The 23,055-nt window shown below is 43.2% G+C and overlaps 1 protein-coding gene across 2 annotated transcripts; it reads right to left on the reverse strand.

The window, feature by feature from the left end:
* Window positions 1-18,334: 18,334 nt before the first annotated feature.
* On the reverse strand, window positions 18,335-22,843 carry LOC119262421. Of its 2 annotated transcripts, none has more exons than XM_037534290.1 (6): window positions 22,465-22,843; window positions 21,538-21,567; window positions 21,217-21,251; window positions 20,434-20,589; window positions 20,268-20,360; window positions 18,335-19,586 (listed from the first exon to the last, which is right to left on the reverse strand). In XM_037534290.1, the coding sequence occupies exons 1-6, from the start codon at window positions 22,493-22,495 to the stop codon at window positions 19,290-19,292; spliced, it is 642 nt and encodes a 213-aa protein (XP_037390187.1). In that variant the 5' UTR covers window positions 22,496-22,843; the 3' UTR covers window positions 18,335-19,289. The 2 variants fall into 2 exon arrangements, with proteins under 2 accessions (XP_037390187.1, XP_037390186.1); XM_037534289.1 differs by having other exon boundaries at window positions 21,190-21,251.
* Window positions 22,844-23,055: the final 212 nt, after the last annotated feature.

A 23,055-nucleotide genomic window follows, 5' to 3' on the forward strand; every position in this document is an offset into this window, starting at 1 on the left:
GAGATGACTTTTAGTGTGTGGCATGGTGCATTATCATGCTGGAAACGGTCATTAGAAGATGTTAAATTCTTGGCCATGAAAGGATGCACATGGTCAGCAACAATACTCCAATAGTGTTTTGCAATTAAGTTATGATTGGTCGTAATCAAAGACATCAATGTGAACTCCACCCACATGCACTATCGACACACAGTGGGTTGGATCCTTGGATCCGTGCTGTTGGTGCCAAATTCTGACCCTACCATCTGTGTGCCTCATTAAAAATTGAGATTCCTTAGACCAGGCTATGTTTTTCCAGTCTTGAACTATTCTGAACCTGAGCACACTGCAGCCACAGCTTTCTGTTCTTGGCATACAGAAGTAGAACCTAATGTGATTTTCTGCTGTTGTAGCCCATCTGCCTAGATGTTTGATGTGTTGTGCATTCTTTGCTTTCCTGCTCGCCACATTTGTACAGAGTGGTTGTCCAAGAAACCATAACCTTTCTGTCAGCTCAAACCAGTCTGGCCATTCTCATTTGACCTCTCTCATGAATGTAGGCTGCATTTCCTTTTCCCTGCCACTAAGTGGTGTTTTTGCCCTAAGCTATCAGTTAATATGCTGCACAGGAAGCAAGAAGTTACAGTTTTGTGTTGTGCTTTGTGAAAGTAAGCTGTTAAGTTCTGCATTCAGGTAAAATAATTACTTTATTAAGCCATCTATGTTCAGAGTTGGGTTGAAAATGCTGAAAATGTACTATCAAATCAAATCAAATTTATTTGAAGCGTTTTTTACAACTGATGTTGTCACAAAGCAGTTTCACAGAATTCCAGTAAAGGCAAAGTTTTAACATGAAATGTAAAAAACCCCAGCTGAGCAAGCCAGGGGCAACAGTAGCAAGGAAAAATTCCTTCAGAGCTGAGGAAGAAACCTTGGGAGGAACCAAGGCTCAGAAGGGGGGACCCATCCTCCTCTGGACAAACTACCTACAAAATTATTATACTACTAATATTAATCATAGTAGTATTAGTAGTAGCAAGAGCTAGGAGTCCATGAAAACTTCATTGTAGGGTGGGCAGCTAGCCCAAGGCAACTGGCGGTAGGTGGGGCATGGGCAGCTGGTCAGAAGTGGGTAGCAGGAGAGTTCGACAGTCAATTATCCATCAGTGTCCGGCCAGACAGGTGGGCAGTGGTTCACTCTGAAAAAGGTAGGGAGATGGAATTAGTTTTGTTCTGTTTGGGTGTATGTAAGACAGAGAATGTGAACATTTCCAGAGTGTGGCTAATGACTCCAGTAGATCTGACTATAACAGCTTAACTAAAAGGAGAGAACCAGAAGGACACACAGACATGGGAGCACCCTAAGACAATTGGCATCCCTCCACTCCACCGTCCACAACCTGAGTGATCGCGTGCGAGCAGCGGGACAACAGCACCTGCATCTCAGTTTACTATAATTCCCTGTGTCCCTGGACCCCTGGATCTGCCACCTTCATTGAAGGGGGAACATTAAATACCAAAAGCTAAACTGAATAAGTGAGTTTTCAGCCTACATTTGAAGACTGAGACTATATCTGAGTCGTGAACATTTTCTGGAAGATCATTCTAGAGTTTGGAGGCTTTGGCCTACAAAAAAGGCTCTTCCCCCAGTCACAGCCTTGTGAATTCTGGGAACTATTAAAAATCCAGCACTCCATGATCTGAGTAATTGTGGTGGCTCATAATAGGAAATAAGGTCTTCCAGGTACTCAGGAGCGAGCCCATGTAAGGCTTTGTACTCAATACGGAAATGAACTGGCAGCCAATGAAGTGACCAAATTTTCTAGTTTTAGTGAGGAATCTGGCTGCAGCATTTTTAAATAGTTGAAGTTTGGTCTAGCCTTGATATAATAAAGGCATGTACTAATGTTTCTGCAGCACACAGGGATAGGGCACTTCTTATCCTAGTCCTAGTGATACTGCCTATGTGGATCGAATGATAAATCTGAATCAGTTATGACGCCAAGATTTTTTTGAACCAGATGTGACTGGAAAGTTAGTGAGATTTTAAATTAAATCTGGTAATTTATTTTTTGCCACTTTTGGACCCAGAAGGAGAGCCTGTTTTGTTACTGTTTAGAAAGAGGAAGTGACACAGCATCCAGCCTTTCATGTCTTTTACACAGTCCTCTATTTTCTTTAATCTGTATGTGTCATCAGGCTTGGCTGATATGTACAGTTGTGTATCGTCTGCGTAACAATGAAAGCTAATGCCATGGTTACTTATAACTGTGCCTAACGGTAACATGTATAATGTAAATAATAATGGTCCTAAAATAGAGCCTTGCGAAATTCCAAATCTTACTTTTGAATAATTGGAAGATAAATCGTTTAAATTTACGAACTGATCACATTTCATTAAGTAAGATTTGAACCATGATATGGCTGTCCTTGTGATTCCAACCATGTTTTCTAACCTTTCTAGGAGAATATTTTGGTCTGTCATATCGAGTACAGTGCACAATGCAATGTCTGTGCTATGAGTTGAAGATGAAGAATTGCTTTCTTTGCTTCACTTGCTTTTCCCCTTTCTATATTTCTAATATTTCATACTATAGTAAAAGAGATGTCAATCAGAGGAGGATGGGTTCCCTTTTTTTTGTCACCCTTCCTCTCAAGGTCTCTTTCTCTTGCTCTTAGGGAGTTTTTCCTTGCCACTGTCACCCATTAGCTTGCTCATGGGGGCTTGGACCTTCTCAGTACCTATGCTTTCTGGCTGATGTTTTGGTCACTTTTGAATTTGGTGGTGCTTTCACACTCGAGGTAGCATGAGACAGACTCTACAACCCACACAAGTGGCTCAGGTAGTGCTGCTCATCCAGGATGGCGCATCAATGTGTGTCTGTCAGCGTAGTGTCCAAAGGCTGGAGGCGCTACCAGGAGACAGGCCAGTACACCAGGAGACATGGAGGAGGCCATAGGAGGGCAACAACCCAGCAGCAGGACTGCTACCTCTGCCTTTGTGCAAGGAGGAACAGGAGGAGCACTGCCAGAGCCCTGCAAAATGACCTCCAGCAGGCCACAAACGTGCATATGTCTGCACAAATGGTTAGAATCCGACGTCCACAGATGGGGGTTGTGCTCAATGCCCAACACCGTGCAGGATGCTTGGCATTTGCCAGAGAACACCAGGATTGGCAAATTAATCACTGGCGCCCTGTGCTCTTCACAGATGAAAGCAGGTTCACAGTGAGCACATGTGACAGACGTGACGAGTCTGGAGACGCCGTGGAGAGCGATCTGCTGCCTGCAACATCCTTCAGCATGACCGGTTTGGCAGTGGGTCAGTAATGGTGTGGGGTGGCATTTCTTTGGAGGGCCGCACAGCCCTCCATGTGCTTGCCAGAGGTAGCCTGACTGCCATTAGGTACCGAGATGAGATCCTCAGACCCCTTGTGAGACCAAATGCTGGTGCGGTTGGCCCTGGATTCCTCCTAATGCAGGACAATGCTAGACCTTATGTGGCTGGAGTGTGCCAGCAGTTCCCGCATAATGAAGGCATTGAAGCTATGGACTGGCCCGCCCGTTCCCCAGACCTGAATCTGATTGAGCACATCTGGGATATCATATCTCGCTCAATCTACCAACGCCACATTGCACCACAGACTGTCCAGGAGTTGGCGGATGCTTTAGTCCAGGTCTGGGAGGAGATTCCTCAGGAGACCACCCACCACCTCATCAGGAGCATGCCCAGGCATTGTAGGGAGGTCATACAGGCACGTGGAGGCCACACACAATACTGAGCCTCATTTTGACTTATTTTAAGGACATTACATCAAAGTTGGATCAGCCTATAGTGTTTTTTCCACTTTAATTTTGTTTGTGACTCCAAATCCAGGCCTCCATTGGTTAATAAATTTGAATTCCATTGATGATTTTGTGTGATTTTGTTGTCAGCACATTCAACTTTGTACAGAACAAAGTATTCAATGAGAATATTTCATTCATTCAGATCTAGGATGTGTTATTTGAGTGTTCCCTTTATTTTTTTGAGCACTGTATTTAGGCATCTAAGAAGTGTTCAACTATAATCTTAATGTGAAAAAAAAAAGTCAAAAATATTTTGTCTTCTTGTTTTTAATAGGGGCAACTGCAGTAACACACTGCTCAGCCTCCCTGGGAAATCTATGTCAAGGTGCTGGAAAGGAGACTCCAACTGAAAGTTGAGCCTCAGATTGAGGAGGAACCATGTGGATTCCGTCCCGGCCGTGGAACAATGGACCAGTTTTTCACCCTCTCGTGGATTGTTGAGGGGGTATGGGAGTTTGCCAACCCAGTCTACATGTGTTTTGTGGATTTGGAGAAGGCTTACGAACAGGTTGCCCAAGATATCTTGTAGGAGGTCCTCCAGGTATATGGGGCTGCTACTCCGGGCCATTCGATCTCTGTACTCCCAGAGTGAGAGCTGTGTTCGTATACTCAACATTCAAGTCAGACCCTTTCAGTAGTACCATTGGGCTATGGCAGGGTTGTGTTCTGTCTCCACTCCTGTTCATGATATTCATGAATAGTGTATCAAGGCGTAGCCAAGTTCAGGAGGGCATTATGTGTGGAGGCCGGAGGTTGGCATCTCTACTGTTTGCAGACGATGTTGTTCTTTTGGATGAATCACATGGTTGCCTCCAGCACTCACTGGAGCGGTTTGCAGCTCAGTGTGAAACGGTTGGTATGCGGATCAGCACCTCCAAATCTGAGTCCATGGTCTTAGGATGGCATGACCACTCCAGGTAAGGGGAAAGGACTTTGTGGTGGAGGAGTTTAAGTATCTTGGGGTCTTATTCACGAGTGATGGGAAGAGGGATCATGAGATTGGCCGCAGGCTGGGACAGGCGGCAGCAGTAATGCGGTCACTGTACCGGACTATAGTGGTGAAGAGGGAGCTGAGCCATAAGACAAAGCTCTCTGTTTACCAGTCAGTCTACATCCCGACCCTCACCTATGGTCATGAGCTGTGGGTAATGACCAAAAGAATGAGATCGCGAATACAAGCAGCGGAAATGAGTTTTCTTTGCAGGGTGGCGTGCTACACACTATTTGATAGGGTGAAGAGCTCAGCCATCTGGGAGGAGCTCGGAGTAGAGCTACTACTCCTCCGCATTGAGAGGAGCCAGCTGAGGTGGTTCGGGCATCTGATTCGGATGCCCCCTGGACGCTTCCCGGTGGGGGTGTACCAGGCACGCCCTACCGGGATAAGGCCCTTAGGACCCACTGGAGGGATTACATCTCCAAGTTGGCCTGGAAGTGGCTTGGGGTCCCTGGGAATGAGCTGGAGGAAGTTGCAGGGGACAGGGTCATCTGGGATTCTCTGCTCTCCCAACTGCTACCGTGACCCTATCTGGATTAAGTGGTCAATAACGATGATGATCATGATGAACTGCAGTGTCATTAATTTCACTGTGGTTTAGAGTTTAATCCAAGTTAAAAATTTAATTGCAGTGTCTTTGGAAGATGCAATTTAAAGCATACCTGTAGTACCTGCTGTAACATTAAAAATCACACATCTGCCATTAGATGTCACTGTGTTTCAGGTTTAACTGAGGCCTATCTTAAACCTGCTAAAGACAAGGTTTTACTGAGGTTTAAGGCATCATCAGCACAGATTATTAAAAATATCCCATACCTAGGCCTATATACCGTAATCCACAGTCTTCAGTAAGGGATCTGTGTGCATTATTAAGAGTCAGCCAGCTGTGGTTGTGGGACATCGGGCTCACCCCAGTCAATTGCCAAATTGTGGGGTACTGAAAAATTGTCACATCAGCTAATCATTTACGGCATTTGGCTGATGCTCTTATCCAGAGCAACTTACAATTTGAGCATTTTTTTACAAGTAGGCAAAGGTAGCGTTGGGAATCTTGCCTAAGGACACTTATTGGTATAGTGTAGGGTGTTTACCCAGGTGGGGATTGAACCCCAGTCTACAGCATAGAAGGCAGGGATGTTACCCACTACACTATACCAACCACTTATTTTTAAAGAAATCTTTCAATACATCTTGATGCATTTTAAATTACAATACAATTATAGATACAGATACAATTGTGCCCAGTGAAATGCAAAGACTTTGCAGTAATTTTTTAATTGATGTGTTAGGTTAGCACTGAAATAAAACGGTTTTTTGTTATTGTGTCCTGTAAGTATAACTGACTTTGTATAATACTCCCATTTTTGGGGTGGTTTTGTAAACACAGGCCCTGAAATTTAGCATGCGATGGCACCCTCTGCTCTTAAAACTTAATCAGGAGATTAGCTATCTGTGCCATCTATTGATTTAGATGTTGTAATTAGGCTATATGATGTGGCAGCTTGAGATTAAATAAAACAGGCAACAAGATAGGTATCTTTCCTACTTATAGATTTAAACAAAAGCCCTTTTCTTGGTTGTTTGGTGCCATTACTGATGCTCTTTACAGTGATTTTGCTTTTAGAACTAGATTGTAGGGTTAAGCAGAATGAAGATTCCACAGAAAAACAGACATGTTGTCATACCATGTTTGCCATGAAATTAGCTTCCACAATTATTAGACACATTTCATAATATCAGTAACTGCTGCAAAATCTGCCAGAGCATTTGTGCATACCCCATATATGGAAAACAAAGGCAACTACTTTTACTTATTCCTTTATTTATGGCAGTCATACAGCTAGATAAATATATGCACATATAGTATCAAGTGTGAGAGCTCCATTAGAATGTTTACTATAAAATCATTTTGATGTATCTTTCATGTGTTTTTTATAGACTGCTGTGCATGTTTCTTGTTTATATGTCTACTCCTCCAGCTAGTACTAAGCATAAATTGTATCTGAAATTCTCATGCTGTTTGTGTAATGAGGTGACGAAGGCTTGCTTGTGTATACGTTTCAGCTGTTACACATAATTTTAAAAGGAGTGTCTATTTAGAACATTATTTTTCACTGATAATCTTTTGTTTCTTAATTAATCAGCAGCGCTTTCAGAGATCACTGTTGGGCTTGTGAACCTTTACATTGGATGCATCAGACCAATTAATTCTTCAGCTTATCTGTACACTTATACAGGCATAAAGCCATTCCATCCACAATTCTGTCACCAGTTACAGTTAAGTGTACTTAGAGATTAATTCAAATACAGCTACAGAGAACACCAGGATTTTACCAAAACTTTTGTTATATGCACTTGTGGCCTGTTTTAATGTTGAAAGCATTCTTACGTTACTAGAGAATTTTATTTTGTCACTGCAGTTAGTGAGTGTAGCAATTCACACTTTCCCATGATCCATCAGTTTTTTTCTTAAATATTATTATTTTTTAAGTTACTAGTTGAGTCCATCACTTCTCTACTGAGTTTCTGTAAGATTGCTCCACTTACATGTAGACCTTGACCAGCTTCTATGCCTCACATAATTATTGGTGGCAGAGGTGGTTTTGCATCGCATAGGACATGCTTCTGTCTTTCAGTTTTCAGTTGTGTGGACAATATTTGTACATCCTGACCAATTCTTTTTCTCTTGTGTGAATTTTATGTTTTTTGGAGCACTATCCAGCACAGCTGGATTTGATGGAGTATGCTAGCTCTGGTGCAGTGCTTAGTGCCATGGCTGTTTACTAAGTCATTCATGTTCTCACAGCGACACCCTGTGGTGGATTTTATGAACTGTGTGAAGGTCTGCATGAACTGTTTCTGTGGACAAACAGTACTTGAGGATTTTACGTGCCCAGTCACATAAAACATGTAGCAGCACATACCTCAGCAATTTTTGGACAAAACTTACTTGCAGACTCTTAAGTGTCCTAAAAGCAAAAGACATTGTTAGAAGAAACACAGAAATAAGGCTTTTGCATTAACATCAGAATTTTTGGCTGAGGATAGCATGACAGACCTTACTGTACATTTCAAAGCTGCTTTGCTACCAGATTTGACTGAGGATGGCAACATAAGCTTCAATCAGTGGGCTCGACAATTACAAAGAAGCTGGAACACCTCAGGTGTGGATAAAGCTCAGCTTGCCAAAGTGCTTCCGTCTAGACTAGCAGGAGTTGCTTTCAGGATAGTCTTTCAGATTAAATAAAAGCTGATTATGACAGAACATGTAACCAAATGCATGCAGTCCTTGGTCAGAAAGAACAAAAAAGGATTCTGAGATGCTTGAATGCACAAGTTTGTCTTGGCAATGAGACTGGTCTTTATATGCATTTTACCTCCACCTCCACAGTTTGCCAAGAGAACAACCTTCCTTTTGCTCTTGTGACAGCCATGGCCAACTGTTTTGGAGCTCCAGTCTAAATCTCAGCAGCAGACCTATGAGAAACCTTTATGAAGAGACCATGTTGACTGCTGCTTTTGCTTTCACAGGAGATCCAATGGATATGAAGTCTCTGAGTCAGCCCAGTGTACCTAGAGTTGTTACTCTAGCAGTGATGTTGAGGTAAAGAGCGGTAAACAGTATTACATAAGCTGCCCCCCTAGTCCACAGACTCCCAGTTCATTATGTACACTTAGCTTACAGTCAGCACTTGAGAAATGGACAGTAGCTGGGGATGAGGGTGAGGGCCAACGTTCAGCTGAACATACTGCAGCCCAAGTTCCTGCAGAAACTTCTAGTTAGTGACAACAGCATGGACTCCATATATTAGGCGACTCATTGAGAATCAATAAGGCTGGTGCTGACTCATCAGCAAGTCATTCCATCAGATCAGAAGTTAGACATCTTAGGTTTGTTGTGCCTTGGTATTCACATTCTCAGTGTCCACATATATGGCGTAAGGGACTCTAGACAGAATGCCCTCCTTGCATGGGACTTTTTCAGGATATGTGGTGCATTAATTAACACAGCCATGTACATCCATTTTGAAATTGATACAGATGGTCAAGGCCCTTTATGAAGACTTTCAGTGCTCCATCATCGTTGACAACAAGACAACAGACTGGTTCCCAGTCATCACCGGAGTGAAGCAGGGATGCTGTATGTCAGGATTTGTGTTCCTCCTCGTAGTAGACTGGGTGATGCGGAAAACGGTGGAGGGAGAGAGAACTGGGATAAGATGGAACTTCATGAGTATGCTGGAGGACCTCGATTTCGCAGACGTCTCGCCCTTCTCTCCTCAACAATGACAAAACTGGAGGACAATGCAGCCAAAGTTGGACTGAAACTGAACGGCCAGAAATGCAAAGTCATGAAAGTCAACAGTAGGAGTTATGACAAGCTGAAGGCTGGCGGACAAGAAGTGGAAGAAGTAGAAAGCTTACCTTATCTAGGCGCAAATGTCACCAAGGTTGGAGGAGGAACAGCAGACGTCAAAAAAAGAATAGCCTTGGCCAGCACAAAGATGAAGCGGCTATCGAACATCTGGCAAGCAGGAAACATCAGCAGAAAAGCAAAAGCATCCCTTTTTAAGAATCTGGTGCTATCAATACTACTTTACGGGTGTGAAGCCTGGAAGCTGACCAAGGGAGAGGAAGAGAAATTGGACATCTTCCAGACCAAGTGTTTGAGAAGGATACTCAGAATCAGATGGCAGCAGCATGTATCCAACAGAAAGGTGCTAGAGATGGCAGGAGCAGATCAGATCAGCGAGGAGGTTAGAAGAAGGAGAAGGAAAAGGGGCCGCCCGAAAACAACTTGGCGGAGAATGGTGGAGGCGGAGAGGAATGGAGCAGGCTGGAGCATGTGGAATTCAGCACGTCGCACAGCTGCAGACCGAACCAAGTGGAGGAGCGATGTTCAAGCCTTGTGTGAGAATTACACAAGAGAGAATTAAAGAATAAGAATTAACACAGCCTCAGGCTCCTTTGTGTTTTGGCATGAAAAGATTACTTTAATTAGCCTTGCCATTCTTTTGCAATGTGTTCCTGCTGTCACTCGTCTTTGACTGAAAGTCTTTGACTGAAATTGTGGTCCTTGCCTCAGTAACAAGTCCCACTGAAATCAGAGGTCACCTCCGTGGATTCCAAGGCATTCTTAAAATTAATGTGCCCTTTAATAAGGGCATAGCTGTTGCATGTAGTTTCTTTAAAGATGTTATTGGCCTTACTGTAGTTCACACTTCACTTTGCTCAGAGGTGTTGAGCTACCCAACAACATTCACATACTACTGGTCAGTTCTACGCAGTGTATCTGATTTCTTTGTGCCAGTTGAATCTCTGTAGCTCAGAGCTAGCTGTAGCTGACGCTCGCAATACAGCAATGTGTTACTGTGGCATTGCCAGAAGTTTATGAGATTATTATATTTGATTTCTGATTGTTGTTTTTTTTATGTTGCATACATTAATGATGAAATCTGTAATGCAATTCATAGTTCTGCTGTTAGACCACATTGAAATATTAAGTTAAATTTGTGGAGAGACATCATTTCCTGTCTGGGTAACGTGCACGGGAAATTGTGAGTGGAAACTAAGCGAAAGAGAAAAGAGACGAGAGAATGAGACGAGGAAAAGATGAGAGATGACTGTCTACTACTGGCTAAATAGGCGCACATGGTAACTATTGTAAATATTGAAATTTGTGTACCTTTGTAGAAGAAACTTTTCTGAAAATGATGTATATGCAATGTGTTTTTGTTGTTGTCAGTTTTCACGGTGTTCCGTAACTTGGTGAAGAAAATAAAATGGTTGTGGACATAAATAAGAGGCGTGAATTTTATTACCAGAGTAGATACACTAGCTATTATCTCCTACAGCTTCCCTGACATCCACCTTGATCCACATTGTTTTACAACAAGTGTTGTTACAAAGCAGCTTTATGGAAAAATCCAGGTCCAAGTCCCCATGAGTAAGCTAATGGTGACAATGGCAAGCAAAAACAAAAAAAAGAGTAAAAAAAAAGAGTAAGAGAAAGAAACCATGAGAGGAACCAAGACTCAAAAGGGGAATCCATCCTCCTTTGGTTGACACCGTTCAGCAAACAATAACAAATATGAACAGAGAACAAAGTTTCAGCATTAGTATAAAATATTAAAATACAGAAATGAGGAAACGTAAGTAAAGCAATGGCTATGATTAAATAGTTTGAGTCTGTGCAGCACTAGCATTAACAGCCAGGTCAGTGCCAAGAAGGTGAGGTTTACCAAGCACTGTACACCAGGAAGCTCCATGGTGGTCAAAACTGGTCCAGGAGACAGATCTATCACAGGGCAAGAGCTTTATATGTTAGTAATTTTCTACGTAATGCTCAATTTAACTGACAACCAGTGTAGGTATAATAATATTGGACAGATATAGATATAGATTTTCTAGTTCTTTGAAGGACTCTGGCTGCAGTGTTCTGGACTAAGTGAAGTTTGTTAAGGCTTTTGCTGGAACATCCAGATGGCAGGGCATTACAGAAATCCAACCTTGAGATAATAAATGCATGCAGTTGCTTTTCTCCATCCTGTAGAGACAATGCATTTCATAATTTGTCGATATTGCAAAGATGCAGGAAAGCTATTCTAGTAATGTTGATTATATGCATTGAAGGACAGAACAGGGTCAATTCTGACACCAAGTTTTTTTTTTATAGATGTACCTGATGCAACTAAGAGACTATTTTGCTTTAGTGTTACATTAAACAGTCTAGCAGCTCTCTTTTGTCTCAGTTGAGTAGGACGTCATTCAACATCCAGTCTTCTACATATTTTGCACAGTCCACGATCTTATTAACCCTTGTATGGTGTTGAGGCTGAGGAGTGTGATTCCCCTGTAGTTGGAACACACCCTCCGGTCCCCTTTTATAAAAAGAGGCACCACCACCCCAGTCTGCCAATCCAGTGGCACCACCCCCGATGTCCACGCAATGTTGAAAAGGCGTGTCAGCCAAGACAGCCCCACAACATCCAGAGCCTTGAGGAACTCGGGACGGATCTCATCCACCCCTGCAGCCCTGCCGCCAAGGAGCTTTTTAACTACCTTAGCGACTTCGGCCTCAGTAATGGACAAGCCTATTCCCGTGTCCCCAGACTCTGCTCCTCACTGGAGAACGTGTTGGTGGGATTGAGAAGGTCCTCAAAGTATTCCTTCCACCGCCCAATGACGTCTTCAGTCGAAGTCAGCAGCACACCATCTCCACTATATACAGTGCTAGTGGCACACTGCTTTCCCCTTTTGAGTCGCCTGACAGTTTGCCAGAATCTTTTCGGAGCCGACTTAAAGTCACTTTCCAAGGCCTCACCGAATTCTTCCCACACCCGGGTTTTTGCCTTGGCAACGACTGAAGCCGCAGATCGCTTGGCCTGTCGATACCTGGCCCCTCTGGTGTCCTACAGGCCAACCATGTCCGGTAGGACTCCTTCTTCAGCTTGACGGCATCTCTCACCTGGGGTGTCCACCACCGGGTTCGAGGATTACTGCCCCGACAGGCACCAACTACCTTGCGACCACAGCTACAGTCAGCCGCTTCAACAATGGAGGAGCGGAACATGGCCCATTCTGAGTCAATGTCCCCCACCTCCCCCGATATCTGGTCAAAGTTCTGACGGAGGTGTGGGTTGAAGATCAATCTGACAGGTTCTTCTGCCAGACGTTCCCAGCAAACCCTCACTATACGTTTGGGTTTGCCTGGTCTGACTGGCATCTTCCCCCACCACCTGATCCAACTCACCACCAGGTGGTGATCAGTTGACAGCTCAGCTCCTCTCTTTACCTGAGTGTCCAATACACATGGCCGCAAGTCCGCTGACACGACTACAAAGTCAATCATTGAACTGCGGCCTAGGGTGTCCTGGTGCCATGTGCACTTATGGACATCCTTGTGTTCAAACATGGGGTTCGTTATGGACAAACTGTGGTTTGCACAGAAGTCCAAAAACTGAACACCACTCGGGTTCAGATCAGAGAGGCCATTCCTCCCAATCACACCCCTCCAGGTCTTACTGTTGTTGCCCACGTGAGCGTTGAAGTCCCCCAGTAGGACAATCAAGTCTCCAGGAGGAGCACTTTCAAGCACCCCTCCCAAGGACTCTATGAAGGCTGGGTATTCTGAACTGATGTTCGGTGCATAAGCACAGACAACAGTCAGGACCCGTTCCCCAACCCGAAGGCGTAGGGAAGCTACCCTCTCGTCCACCGGGGAAAACCCCAACATACAGGCGCCGAGTCGAGGGGCTATGAGAAAGCCCACACCTGCCCGGCGCCTCTCACCATGGGCAACTCCAGAAAAGAAAAAAGTCCAGCCCCTCTCAAGGAGATTGGACCCAGAGCCCAAGCTGTGTGTTGAGGTGAGCCCGACTATATCTAGCCGGTATCTCTCAACCTCGCGCACCAACTCAGGCTCCTTCCCCGCCAGTGAGGTAACGTTCCAAGTTCCAAAAGCCAGTTTCAGCAACCGAGGATCAGAATGCCAAGGCCCACGCCTTCGGACACTGCGCGATCCACAATGCACCGCACCCCTACTACTGCCCCTCCCATCGGTGGTGGGTCGATGGGAGGGGGGACTCATGTAGCTCCTTCGGGCTGGGCCCGGCCGGGCACCATGAGTGAATGCCCGGCCACCAGACGCTCGCTGGCGAGCCCCTCCCCCAGGCCTGGCTCCAGGGTGGGGCCCCAGTAACCCTGATCCGGGCAGGGTACACAAGTACGGTTTTGTTGTCCTCATAGGGGTGGTTATGGATCACACTTTGTCTGGCCTGTCACCTAGGACCAGTTTGCCATGGGAGACCCTACCAGCAGCTTTTGCTCCAGACAACATAGCTCCTAGGGTCCTTCAAGCACACAAACTTCTCCACCATGATATGGTGGTGATCCATGGAGAGGGTTACAATTATTTAAATTATTTAAATTAGGTTAGTGTCCCTCTGAGTTATTGCACACACAATTGTTATTATTGCACATATGAACAGTTTCGTATTGAGTTTTGTGAATCACACACTGAGGGAGGAGTTATAGAGTTTGATGGCCACAGGTAAGAATGACTTCCTGTGGCGCTCTGTGGTGCATTTTGGTAGTGTGAGTCTTGAGCTGAATGAGCTCTTGTGTCTCATCACTGTATCGGGTGGGAGCCATTGTTCATAATGGCCTTCAGCTTAGACAGCGTCCTCCTCTCCAACACGGCCGTCAGCGAGTCCAGCTCCACACCCACAACATCACTGGCCTTGCAGATAAGTTTGCTGATTCTGTTGGCACCTGCCACCCTCAGCCTGCTTCCCCAGCATGCAACAGCATAGAGGATAACACTCGCCACCACAGACTCATAGAAGATCCTGAGCATAGTCCGGCAGATGTTAAAGGACCTCTGGCGCCTCAGAAAATAGAGACGAATTTGGCCCTTCCTGTAGAGGTGTCAGTGTTCTTAGCCCAGTCCAGTTTATTGTCAATATATACACCCAGATATTTGTAATCATCCACAGTGTCCACACTGACCCTGCTGATGGACACAGGGGTCACCGATGCCTTGTCCCTCCTCAGGGCCACTACCAGTTCCTTTGTCTTTGTCACATTGAGCTGCAGGTGGTTCCGCTCGCACCATGCGACAAAGTCCTTCACCGTCGCCCTGTACTCATGTTCCACTCCCTTGCTGATACATCCAACTATTGCAGAGTCATCAGAAAACTTCTGAACGTGGCAAGTCTCTGTGCAGTAGCTGAAGTCTTTGGTGTAGAGGGTGAAGAGGAAGGGAGAGAGGACAGTATCTTGTGGAACTCCAGTGTTGCTGACCACTCTGTCCGACACACAGTGCTGCAGGCGTGCTTATGCTGCTGGCTGGCTTATCCAGGTGAGCGTGAACTCGGTTGAGCAGGTAGATGATGGCATCTTCAACTCCCAGGCGGGGCTGATAGTCAAACTGGAGGGGATCTAGAAAAGGCTGGACTATGGGTCGGAGCTGATCCAAGATGAGCCTCTCCATGGTCTTCATGACCTGAGACGTCAGTGCCACTGGCCTGTAGTCCTTGGCGTCACTGGGTCGTGGCGTCTTTGGAACAGGAACAATGAGGGATGTCTTCCACATCATGGGGACCCTCTGGAGACTCAGGCTCAAGTTGAAGACATGTTGAAGTACTCCACAAAGTTGGGCGGCACAGGCTTTAAGCACCCTGGGTGGAACCCTATCAGGGCCTGCAGCCTTGTTAGTGTGGAGTTTTCAGTTGTCTTCTTACCTGGTCAGCAGTGAGACACACTGTAGAGGTGGTGGGTGGGGGAGGGATGGAGATGTGAGATGGGCTGTCACAGGAGGGGAGCAGGCTATAAGGAGGGAGAGGGGGGATGAGTGGGACGGTCTGCTGAGGACTGGCAGCAGAGGAGTCAGGCTGGGGGGAGACAGAGCCTGACTCCTCTGCTGCCAGTCCTCAGCATACCATGCCACTCATCCCCCCTCCCCATCGCCCTCCTGTTAAAGAACAGATTTAGCTTGTTGGCTCCTCCATTGTTGCTGGACCTGAAGTTGGTGATAGTCCTCATTCCATTCCAGACCTCCCTCATGTTTTTTCTGCTGGAGTTTCCAATCCAGCTTCCTCCTAAATTTGTCCTTCGTCTCCTTGATAGTTGTCCTCAGTTCCCTCTGGATTGTTCTCACCTCCACCCTTTCTCCAGCTCTGAAGTTCCCCTTCTTCTTGTTGAGGAGAGCCTTAATGTCCTTTGTTACCCACGGCTTGTTGTTTGGGTAACATTTAACAGTCCTGTTTGGGACAGTGGAGTCCACACAGAAGTTAATGTAGTCTGTGATGCACTCTGTGAGCCCATCGATGTCCTCTCCGTGTGGCTCACAGAGTGCAGACCAATCAGTAGCCTCAAAGCAATCCTGCAATGCCTCGTAAGTCTCCCCAGACCATCTACTCACTGTCCGCTTCGTCACAGGCTGACTCTTCACCAGCGGCACATAACAGGAGCTGAGGTGCACCAAGTTGTGGTCTGACCTACCCAGAGGGGGGAGGGGGAGCAGCTGTATGCATCCTTAACATTAGCATACAGCAGGTCCAGTGTTCTTTCCTCTCTGGTGGGACAGTCCACATACTGAGTGAAGTGTGGTAATGCCTTGGCCATAGCAACATGGTTAAAGTCACCTGATATGGCGATAAAGGCACTCGGGTGTTGCGTTTGGAGACGTGCTGTAGTTGAGTAAATGACGTCACTTGCCGACGTCGGGTTGGCAGAGGGAGGAATGTAGACAGTCACGATAATGGCATGCGTCCGACAGCCAACAGCTCAATATCCGGGCAACAGGTACGTTCCTTGATGGTAATGTGACCAGGGTTACACCAGCGGTTATTGACTAGCACAGTGAGTCCTCCTCCTTTGCGCTTACCACTCTCGGTGCAGCCCGATATTCTGTTTTTATTTATGTTTTACACGACATCCCAACTTCATTAGATTTGGGGTTATAGATTTTGAAGAGGAAATAATTGTAATTAACTCAATCTATTAAAGTGAAGTAAATGATTCTAGCTATTCTGCGGATGTACTCAAGATCTGGATTAGCTTTGTAGGGCAGCAGGTTTTTAGAGGTTAACTGTGCATTTTGAATTTTTTGCCTGAAAAATGTTTTTGCCTGTTTCAATTTTATTATTAAATCATTTTGTTGCTGCTGTAGTGTTCTGTAGTGGTTTGGTTATTAGTCAATTTAGAAATTGTGCAAAATAATAATCTAGGATTATTATTTTCAATCAAAGTGGAGACAAAGGTTGAGTGTGCTGCAGTAAGTGCCCTTCTTTAGTCTGTAAGACTCTCCTTCCATGCAGACTGGGATACTTTTAGCTTAGTCAGGCACCATTTTTTTCTAATTATGTGACAGTTTGTGTTAAAACTCAAGTATGATAATTGTACCATGGAGCAAGCTTTTTCTGCCTTATTCTTTTACTTTTGAAGTCACATTATCTAGAGTGAAATTAAATGTATTCTATAAGCACTTAGTCATATTATCTAGTTCAGAAGGTTCCAACAGACATTTGATAGACATTGATAGATTTGGGAGGTTTCTGCTAAAGTTACTAGATTTGGAGGATGTTATAGTCCACTTTAGCATGGCAATGAACATAAATTACAACTAAATAAATACAGCAACAATAAATTATGTTTTTCTGATGAACTCAGACAGCTTTGGAAGGAACAGGATGCATCATTCAGGAGAGGGGACTGAATTATCTATTAGAAGGTCAAATACAAGAGAAAGGGGTTAAAGCAGCAAAGAAGAAATACTCAGAAAAGACATGTTGCTGCTAATTACCTAACATTAGACTGGAAGGGCCTTCAAGAAATTACCCACTACAAAGTGAAAATGACTCCCCCACTCCTGAATGACTGCCATCTTACCACTGACCTGAAAGGGTTCTCCTGCAGGTTTGAATGCACAAAAGACATTGTTCAGCCTTTCTCTCTCACCATCAACCCACATAACATTATCAGGTTTTTCAGCAAAATCACTTGGCTTGAGTGTTCTAAATTTTTCATTTTTAATAAGTTTAGCATTTGCGATTGCATAGATTTACATTCTCACCTACTGCGCTCATTCTGTGGCAATATGCCTTTGAAAGTGTATTCGACCAGATTGCATTTTTTTTTGTAGACTTGCCAACCTATCAGTCATCCTGTCAGCACACTCAGCAAAAGATTTTATCTGAGACTTTATAGCTACTCTTACATTAGCAAACATTCTCTTACATTACTCTTACATTAGCCAAGGCTAAACTTGGCTTTCTTCTCTCCAGTTTCTTTTTTCAAAATTTCCAGGCCACTTTAAACAGTGCAGCAGTTACATTCCTGTGCCTCAATGTGAGTAAATATTATAGGTGGAATGGAAAGCCTCAGCCTCATTTCATAAAATGAAAAGTGTCTGAAAGTGAGGCCAGTCATAGAGATTTCAGTTAATGCCATGTAAGCATATGTTTTACAAAGTGAGTATCAAAGCTGGATATATTTCTCTGCCATTGCCTCACCTGCTAAAGCACTACATGACTTGCAGAGGGATGCAGCCATTGCTAATGTTAGTTAAGAGTACATTACATAAACAATGCCCCATCTGCTGATTTTACAAATTTACACTATTTGGCAGACACTCTTATGTAGAGCGACTTACAATTTGATCATTTTACACAGGTAGGTGAACACTGTAAAAAACAACCTATAGAATCTACTCAATAAATGTGAGGTAACAATTTGCACTCAGTTTGTTTGGGTAGATTTCACCCCATATATTGAATAAATATTACTTAAATGTATCAGTTATGACACACTAAAAATAGTAAGGTAAAACCTACCCAACATTTCTCAATACCGTTTACTTAAAAAAATGGAGTAACATTAACATAATTGTTACTTTTTTTATCTACTTCATTTATTAGTTATATATTATACATTATATTCTAATATGACTAGCTAACCACTACTTGTTCAGAGAAGGTTAAATTTACTCTTTAAAAAAATGTCAGACAATTTTGAGGCCAACTTTTTTTTATTAAGTGTGCCTTCAAAAACACAAAGATACAAAAGTATTTTTTTCACTATGCACACAGTTAAAACCAAAGTTTCTTGAACATGTACATCCTCTCAAACAGTCTTATGCTTCAACACGTTTGAACTGCATCACAAAATGTTATAACACTATCAACTCATGAGTCTATTTTTCAACTTATACAGAGACCAGCCACTTCATTAACACCATTAACAGCTTCAACACATTTCTTGAACAACTGCATTACAAAACAGTAGAATACTTAGGTCTGGGGTATTTCAGATTGCTGAAATTAAAGGAACATAAACTATCACTTTTTTCAACTCATGCCTATTTGCAATTTTTTTACAGAGACCAGCCACTTCTTTTACTACACCCATTGTCTATTTGTCAGCTCCACCAAACACTTTGAAGTTCTATAATTAAAGAATGTAATCACTTATTATGAGGGTGGTGGGTCATTCAGTGACACTGCGATGGTGTGTTAGTGTTCACAGATGCGTTGGTCATCCTCTAGTCCTTCATCAGTGGTCACAGGATGCTGCTGTGCTGAGAATGACCCACCACCCACATAATCCCTGCTGATCACTGGAGGTGAAAAAGTGGATGAGTGTAGAAAAAAGAGATGATGTGAATAAGTTGCAGATGGTGTAAAGTGCTTATGCTATATCTGATTTAAAGAGTACACATATACTTCAACAAAGACAATGAGGTGCATTTCAAAAAAGTAAGGTAACCAGAAAATCAAACACTGCTTTGTCAGTCAGTTCAGTTACATCAGTTGGTACACTCCAGACCAAGCAAAATCAAAACATGTAAGCAACCCCAATAACAGGTAATAATCTCAGATACCAACTTGAATAGAGTATAAAAGAGTATAAAAAACAAGTATAAAAACAAGAAAAAAAGTCTGTGAACAAATGTGTGTAAAACAGTTCATTCCATTAGCTTACTTTTGAGGCTGTGGACCCTCTTGAGAAGTTTTGCTCCATCAAGCTCCAAAAATATTTTCTGGAATACTTCGAAAGTGTACTTGAGCTTCTTTGGATATTCAAGGTTGAGGGCATAGATTAAACCCATCAACAGCACACATGCCTTTGTCTTGTTTCCACACCCCTTCAGCACTTGGATGCCCTCTATCACAACAAAAACATCTGCTGGATCATCTTCGGACATGGCATCATGGATCACAATCACCTTCATGGTTTGGTCTGTGTGGTCTTCATGTTCGCTCTCCATGTTAAAAGAAAAAACAAACCATATGCATTTAATTTACAACACGGCATTTACGATGACAAATGACTAATTACAAACCTTTTTGTATTATTCAGCAGGCCAATACAAGCAGGTGACAAATAAAAGGCAAAATCTGAATGGTCGACCCACAGTATCCCATTAGGAAATTTACCAACCTAATCCACTGCTGAAGATTGAAAAATAGCTGGACAAGCCACTCCCTTCAGGGCAAAAATGTGTAAACATAAAATGAATTCATAACAGACCACAAAAATTTAAGGGTGAACCATTCAGATTTTTATAATTAATGTGTGCCTATCTGTATATTTTACAGATAGCACCTCATATAATGTTAAGCATAATTACTGATCGCATGCCATTCTTAAAGGAGAACTCCTGTGTGAGATGAACTTGGGGTGTAGTGAAACATTTTCAGATCAGGTTTAAGACCACTGCTTTAAAATGTAAGACCCAACAATGTGTTTAACATCTTATAATGATAAAAAAACTGTAAAAGGCAGGGAATGTGTACAGTAATACACTGAAGGTCAGGTAACTAACTGGCTGATTTACTAAATCACAGTTCTGTGATGGGCATCAAAATTGAAAATGATATCAGCGCAACCCTGTGTGTAATCCTTTGAATACCTCATGTTGATCGATCGCTTAATAACATACCTGGCAGTCTTGGAAGAGGTCTTCTTGGTGTTCCCCAAGGTACTCCATGAGGCAGCAGACAACAGCATCCCTTTTTTTCTCAACACTTTGAGACTGAAAAGAAACACAAATCAGTTTTTGAACTTTTGTGAAAAAAGTAAAGTAAACCAAACAAAACCATACACACCTCATTTACATCATTCAGGAGTGGATGCATCCTAGCACCAGCAGCTCCCCCTTTGGCACGAAACAGCTGTATAAGACGTGGTGTGTACCAGTCAAGCTTCAGCATGAACGTCTCTTCCAGGGCAACTGTTGTAATACGTCGGAACTCCGCTGTAATCTAGAGAATGGGTAAAGAGACAAAAAGAATACAACTATCAGAGATAGCCATCAATACCTAGAACAATTTTAATGTGTTTAGTTATTAAGAAAGTAAGGCACCATGTACATCAAAGCTTTACAACTCCATGCCTGGTGGGCCAATTTTCAGTACAGCTTAGTGGTTTCTCTACTAAATAATCTTCTAAATAGATCAACTAAACTAGCCAGCAGCAGTATGTGCAAGCAGGAGTATTTGAGTAGGTAAATAATCATTGCTGAACTACTAGACCAAAGTTGTGCACACCTGAAATAGAGTTTTAAACACAAATGTTTTAAAACCAGAGGTAGATTACAGCTTATTGTCATCTGCAGCAATTTCAGTAGGTCAAATTAAAAATGTACAGCAACACAATATACAATAAAAGAAAAAATCTTACTTGAGCCTCACTAAATAATGCTGGCCACCTCTCCTTGAAGACACTGACAGCTGGGCTGAGGGTAACCACCTCCACTCTTCGACTTGAAAATGTTTGTGCTGAGTTTAGTCAGACACCCTCTTCACAAAAGTACAAATATTTTGTGTTCATATATCTTTTGTGAAAACTGGTATAAGGCCCACAGGAAAGAGAGTCCAAGACTTGAAGACCTTCACACAGAGAAGTCCAGGATATGCAGTTAACACTAGGAGACAGACAAGAGTCCACCTTTAGTTTCATACTGAAATTATTTTGTTTCTCAGGCTGTGTAACTGTCACACAAACTTAGACATGCAAAGTTTCACGTTCGGCCATGCTCATTGCAACACTTGGATGTTAGTCTGGAGCCCTGTAGTGAAGGCTCAATTCTTTTCTTTTACATATATTCTAAGGGTTCAGTTTCATTTATTTGTCTACAAATATAGACTAATTAGAAATGACAACACTTCAGATTAACTTACATTAATGAGTAAAGTTAGGTGAAAACTTACCTTCAGGTTGAAACGATGTGAGAGTTTGGCCTGTGAGAATGCACATTACAAACAGGGGTCACATTTTTATCAACCAACAACAAGCATACTTATCAATAATAACACATACTAATGATGTCTAATAAAGTAAACTAACAATTGAAGATAATCTGCTAATCAGCTCCTTAACTATACGGTCCCTGCTACCAAACAAGCACAGAACTCACCAACAACAAAACGGCACCTTTCGACATGCCATGAGACCGACATAAACCTTTAGCTACACCACTTAGTCAATTAACCTTAACCAATTAAACTAGCAAGCTGAGGCTAACTGATTATTAGTCAGACTTGCACATAAAACATTAAATGCTTGCTGTGCTTTTACCTACCATAGCTAGCTAGCTAGCGATAATTTATCCAGCCACCGCTCTCTTACACACACCGCCACCGCCGTCGCCCATACAACAAATCAAAGTCGGTATAGGCCAAATTAACTAGGTTAGCCGATTTATCCAGCTCGTCCACAGACGGAGTTAGCGCGCTAGCTAAATGTTTTAACTAGCTTAGCTTGCTACACTAGCTAGTTGGCCTAGGTTAGCTAGCTAAATAGTTTATCCAGCCTCCACCCTCTTCCACATACCGACTTAGTGTGCTAGCCATCTGCTTTAGCTAGTTAGTTAGTTTACCTGTGTAATCTAGCTAATTTATCAAGCAAAGCAACCACCTTCGTCCACAGACGGAGTTAGCGCGCTAGCCAAATGCGTCAGCTAGCTAGTTAGCTTACCTAGGCTAACTAGCTAATTTATCCAGTGACCACCCTCGTCCACATACAGTTTGTGCGCTATTAAAATGCATTAGCTAACGTTAGTTAACCTATGTTAGGAACTAATTTAACCAACTACTCTTGTTCATATACAGAGATAACTCGCTAGCAAAATGCCTTACCAGACCAGCTAAATGTGCTAGTGGGCACCATATTCGGCTGTAAGTACTGTGAAGCCCGCGCGAGGGAAATAATCACAAACGTGCCTCCTGAGTCCAGTCCAGTGGCGTTCAGACAGTCACAGCCTGCCACTACACTGCTTGTGTTCCTATCAGTGTTCACCTCATACTAATTAGGGGAAACACTGAAATCTGCAGGGGAATGGCAGCTAATCCAGGTCCGGGAGTCAGAATCACTGGTCTAATCAAAATACACCAAACAGTGCCCAAGTTGAATTGCCCTACAAAGCCTCAGCAATGTTCACTTGTACACAACACAGACTACAAATCTTGTTCAAAGGGTTTACACTTACATTAAATTTAGCGCTCAAACACAGCAACATCTTACCTTCAAAACAGCAGCGCAGCAGCTCACTCCCTCGAGGACAAAGGCACGCGGGTCCAGTAATTTTTGAGTATGTGTTACACTATTTTTTTAAGTTGCAGTTGTTACTGTTTACAAATAGGTAGTGTAGGTAGAATTTACCCATTATATATGTTTTCACCTGCTGACTAATATATTTGAGTATTTTTTAAACAATGTGCAAGGGTTAT

The sequence above is a fragment of the Pygocentrus nattereri genome, chromosome 25 (assembly GCF_015220715.1).
Source record: "Pygocentrus nattereri isolate fPygNat1 chromosome 25, fPygNat1.pri, whole genome shotgun sequence".
In the NCBI taxonomy this organism is placed as follows: Eukaryota; Metazoa; Chordata; class Actinopteri; order Characiformes; family Serrasalmidae; genus Pygocentrus; species Pygocentrus nattereri.

What these genes read in the sequence shown, in the direction of transcription:
- LOC119262421 (XM_037534289.1), bottom strand. Translation starts at nt 22,495, where the DNA reads ATGGTGCCCACTAGCACATTTAGCTGGTCTG. An exon ending in CACATCGTTTCAACCTGAAG is followed by an intron (nt 21,252 to 21,537) that starts GTAAGTTTTCAC and finishes TCTGTCTCCTAG; the next exon opens with TGTTAACTGCATATCCTGGA. An exon ending in ACCTCTTCCAAGACTGCCAG is followed by an intron (nt 19,587 to 20,267) that starts GTATGTTATTAA and finishes TTTAACATGGAG; the next exon opens with AGCGAACATGAAGACCACAC.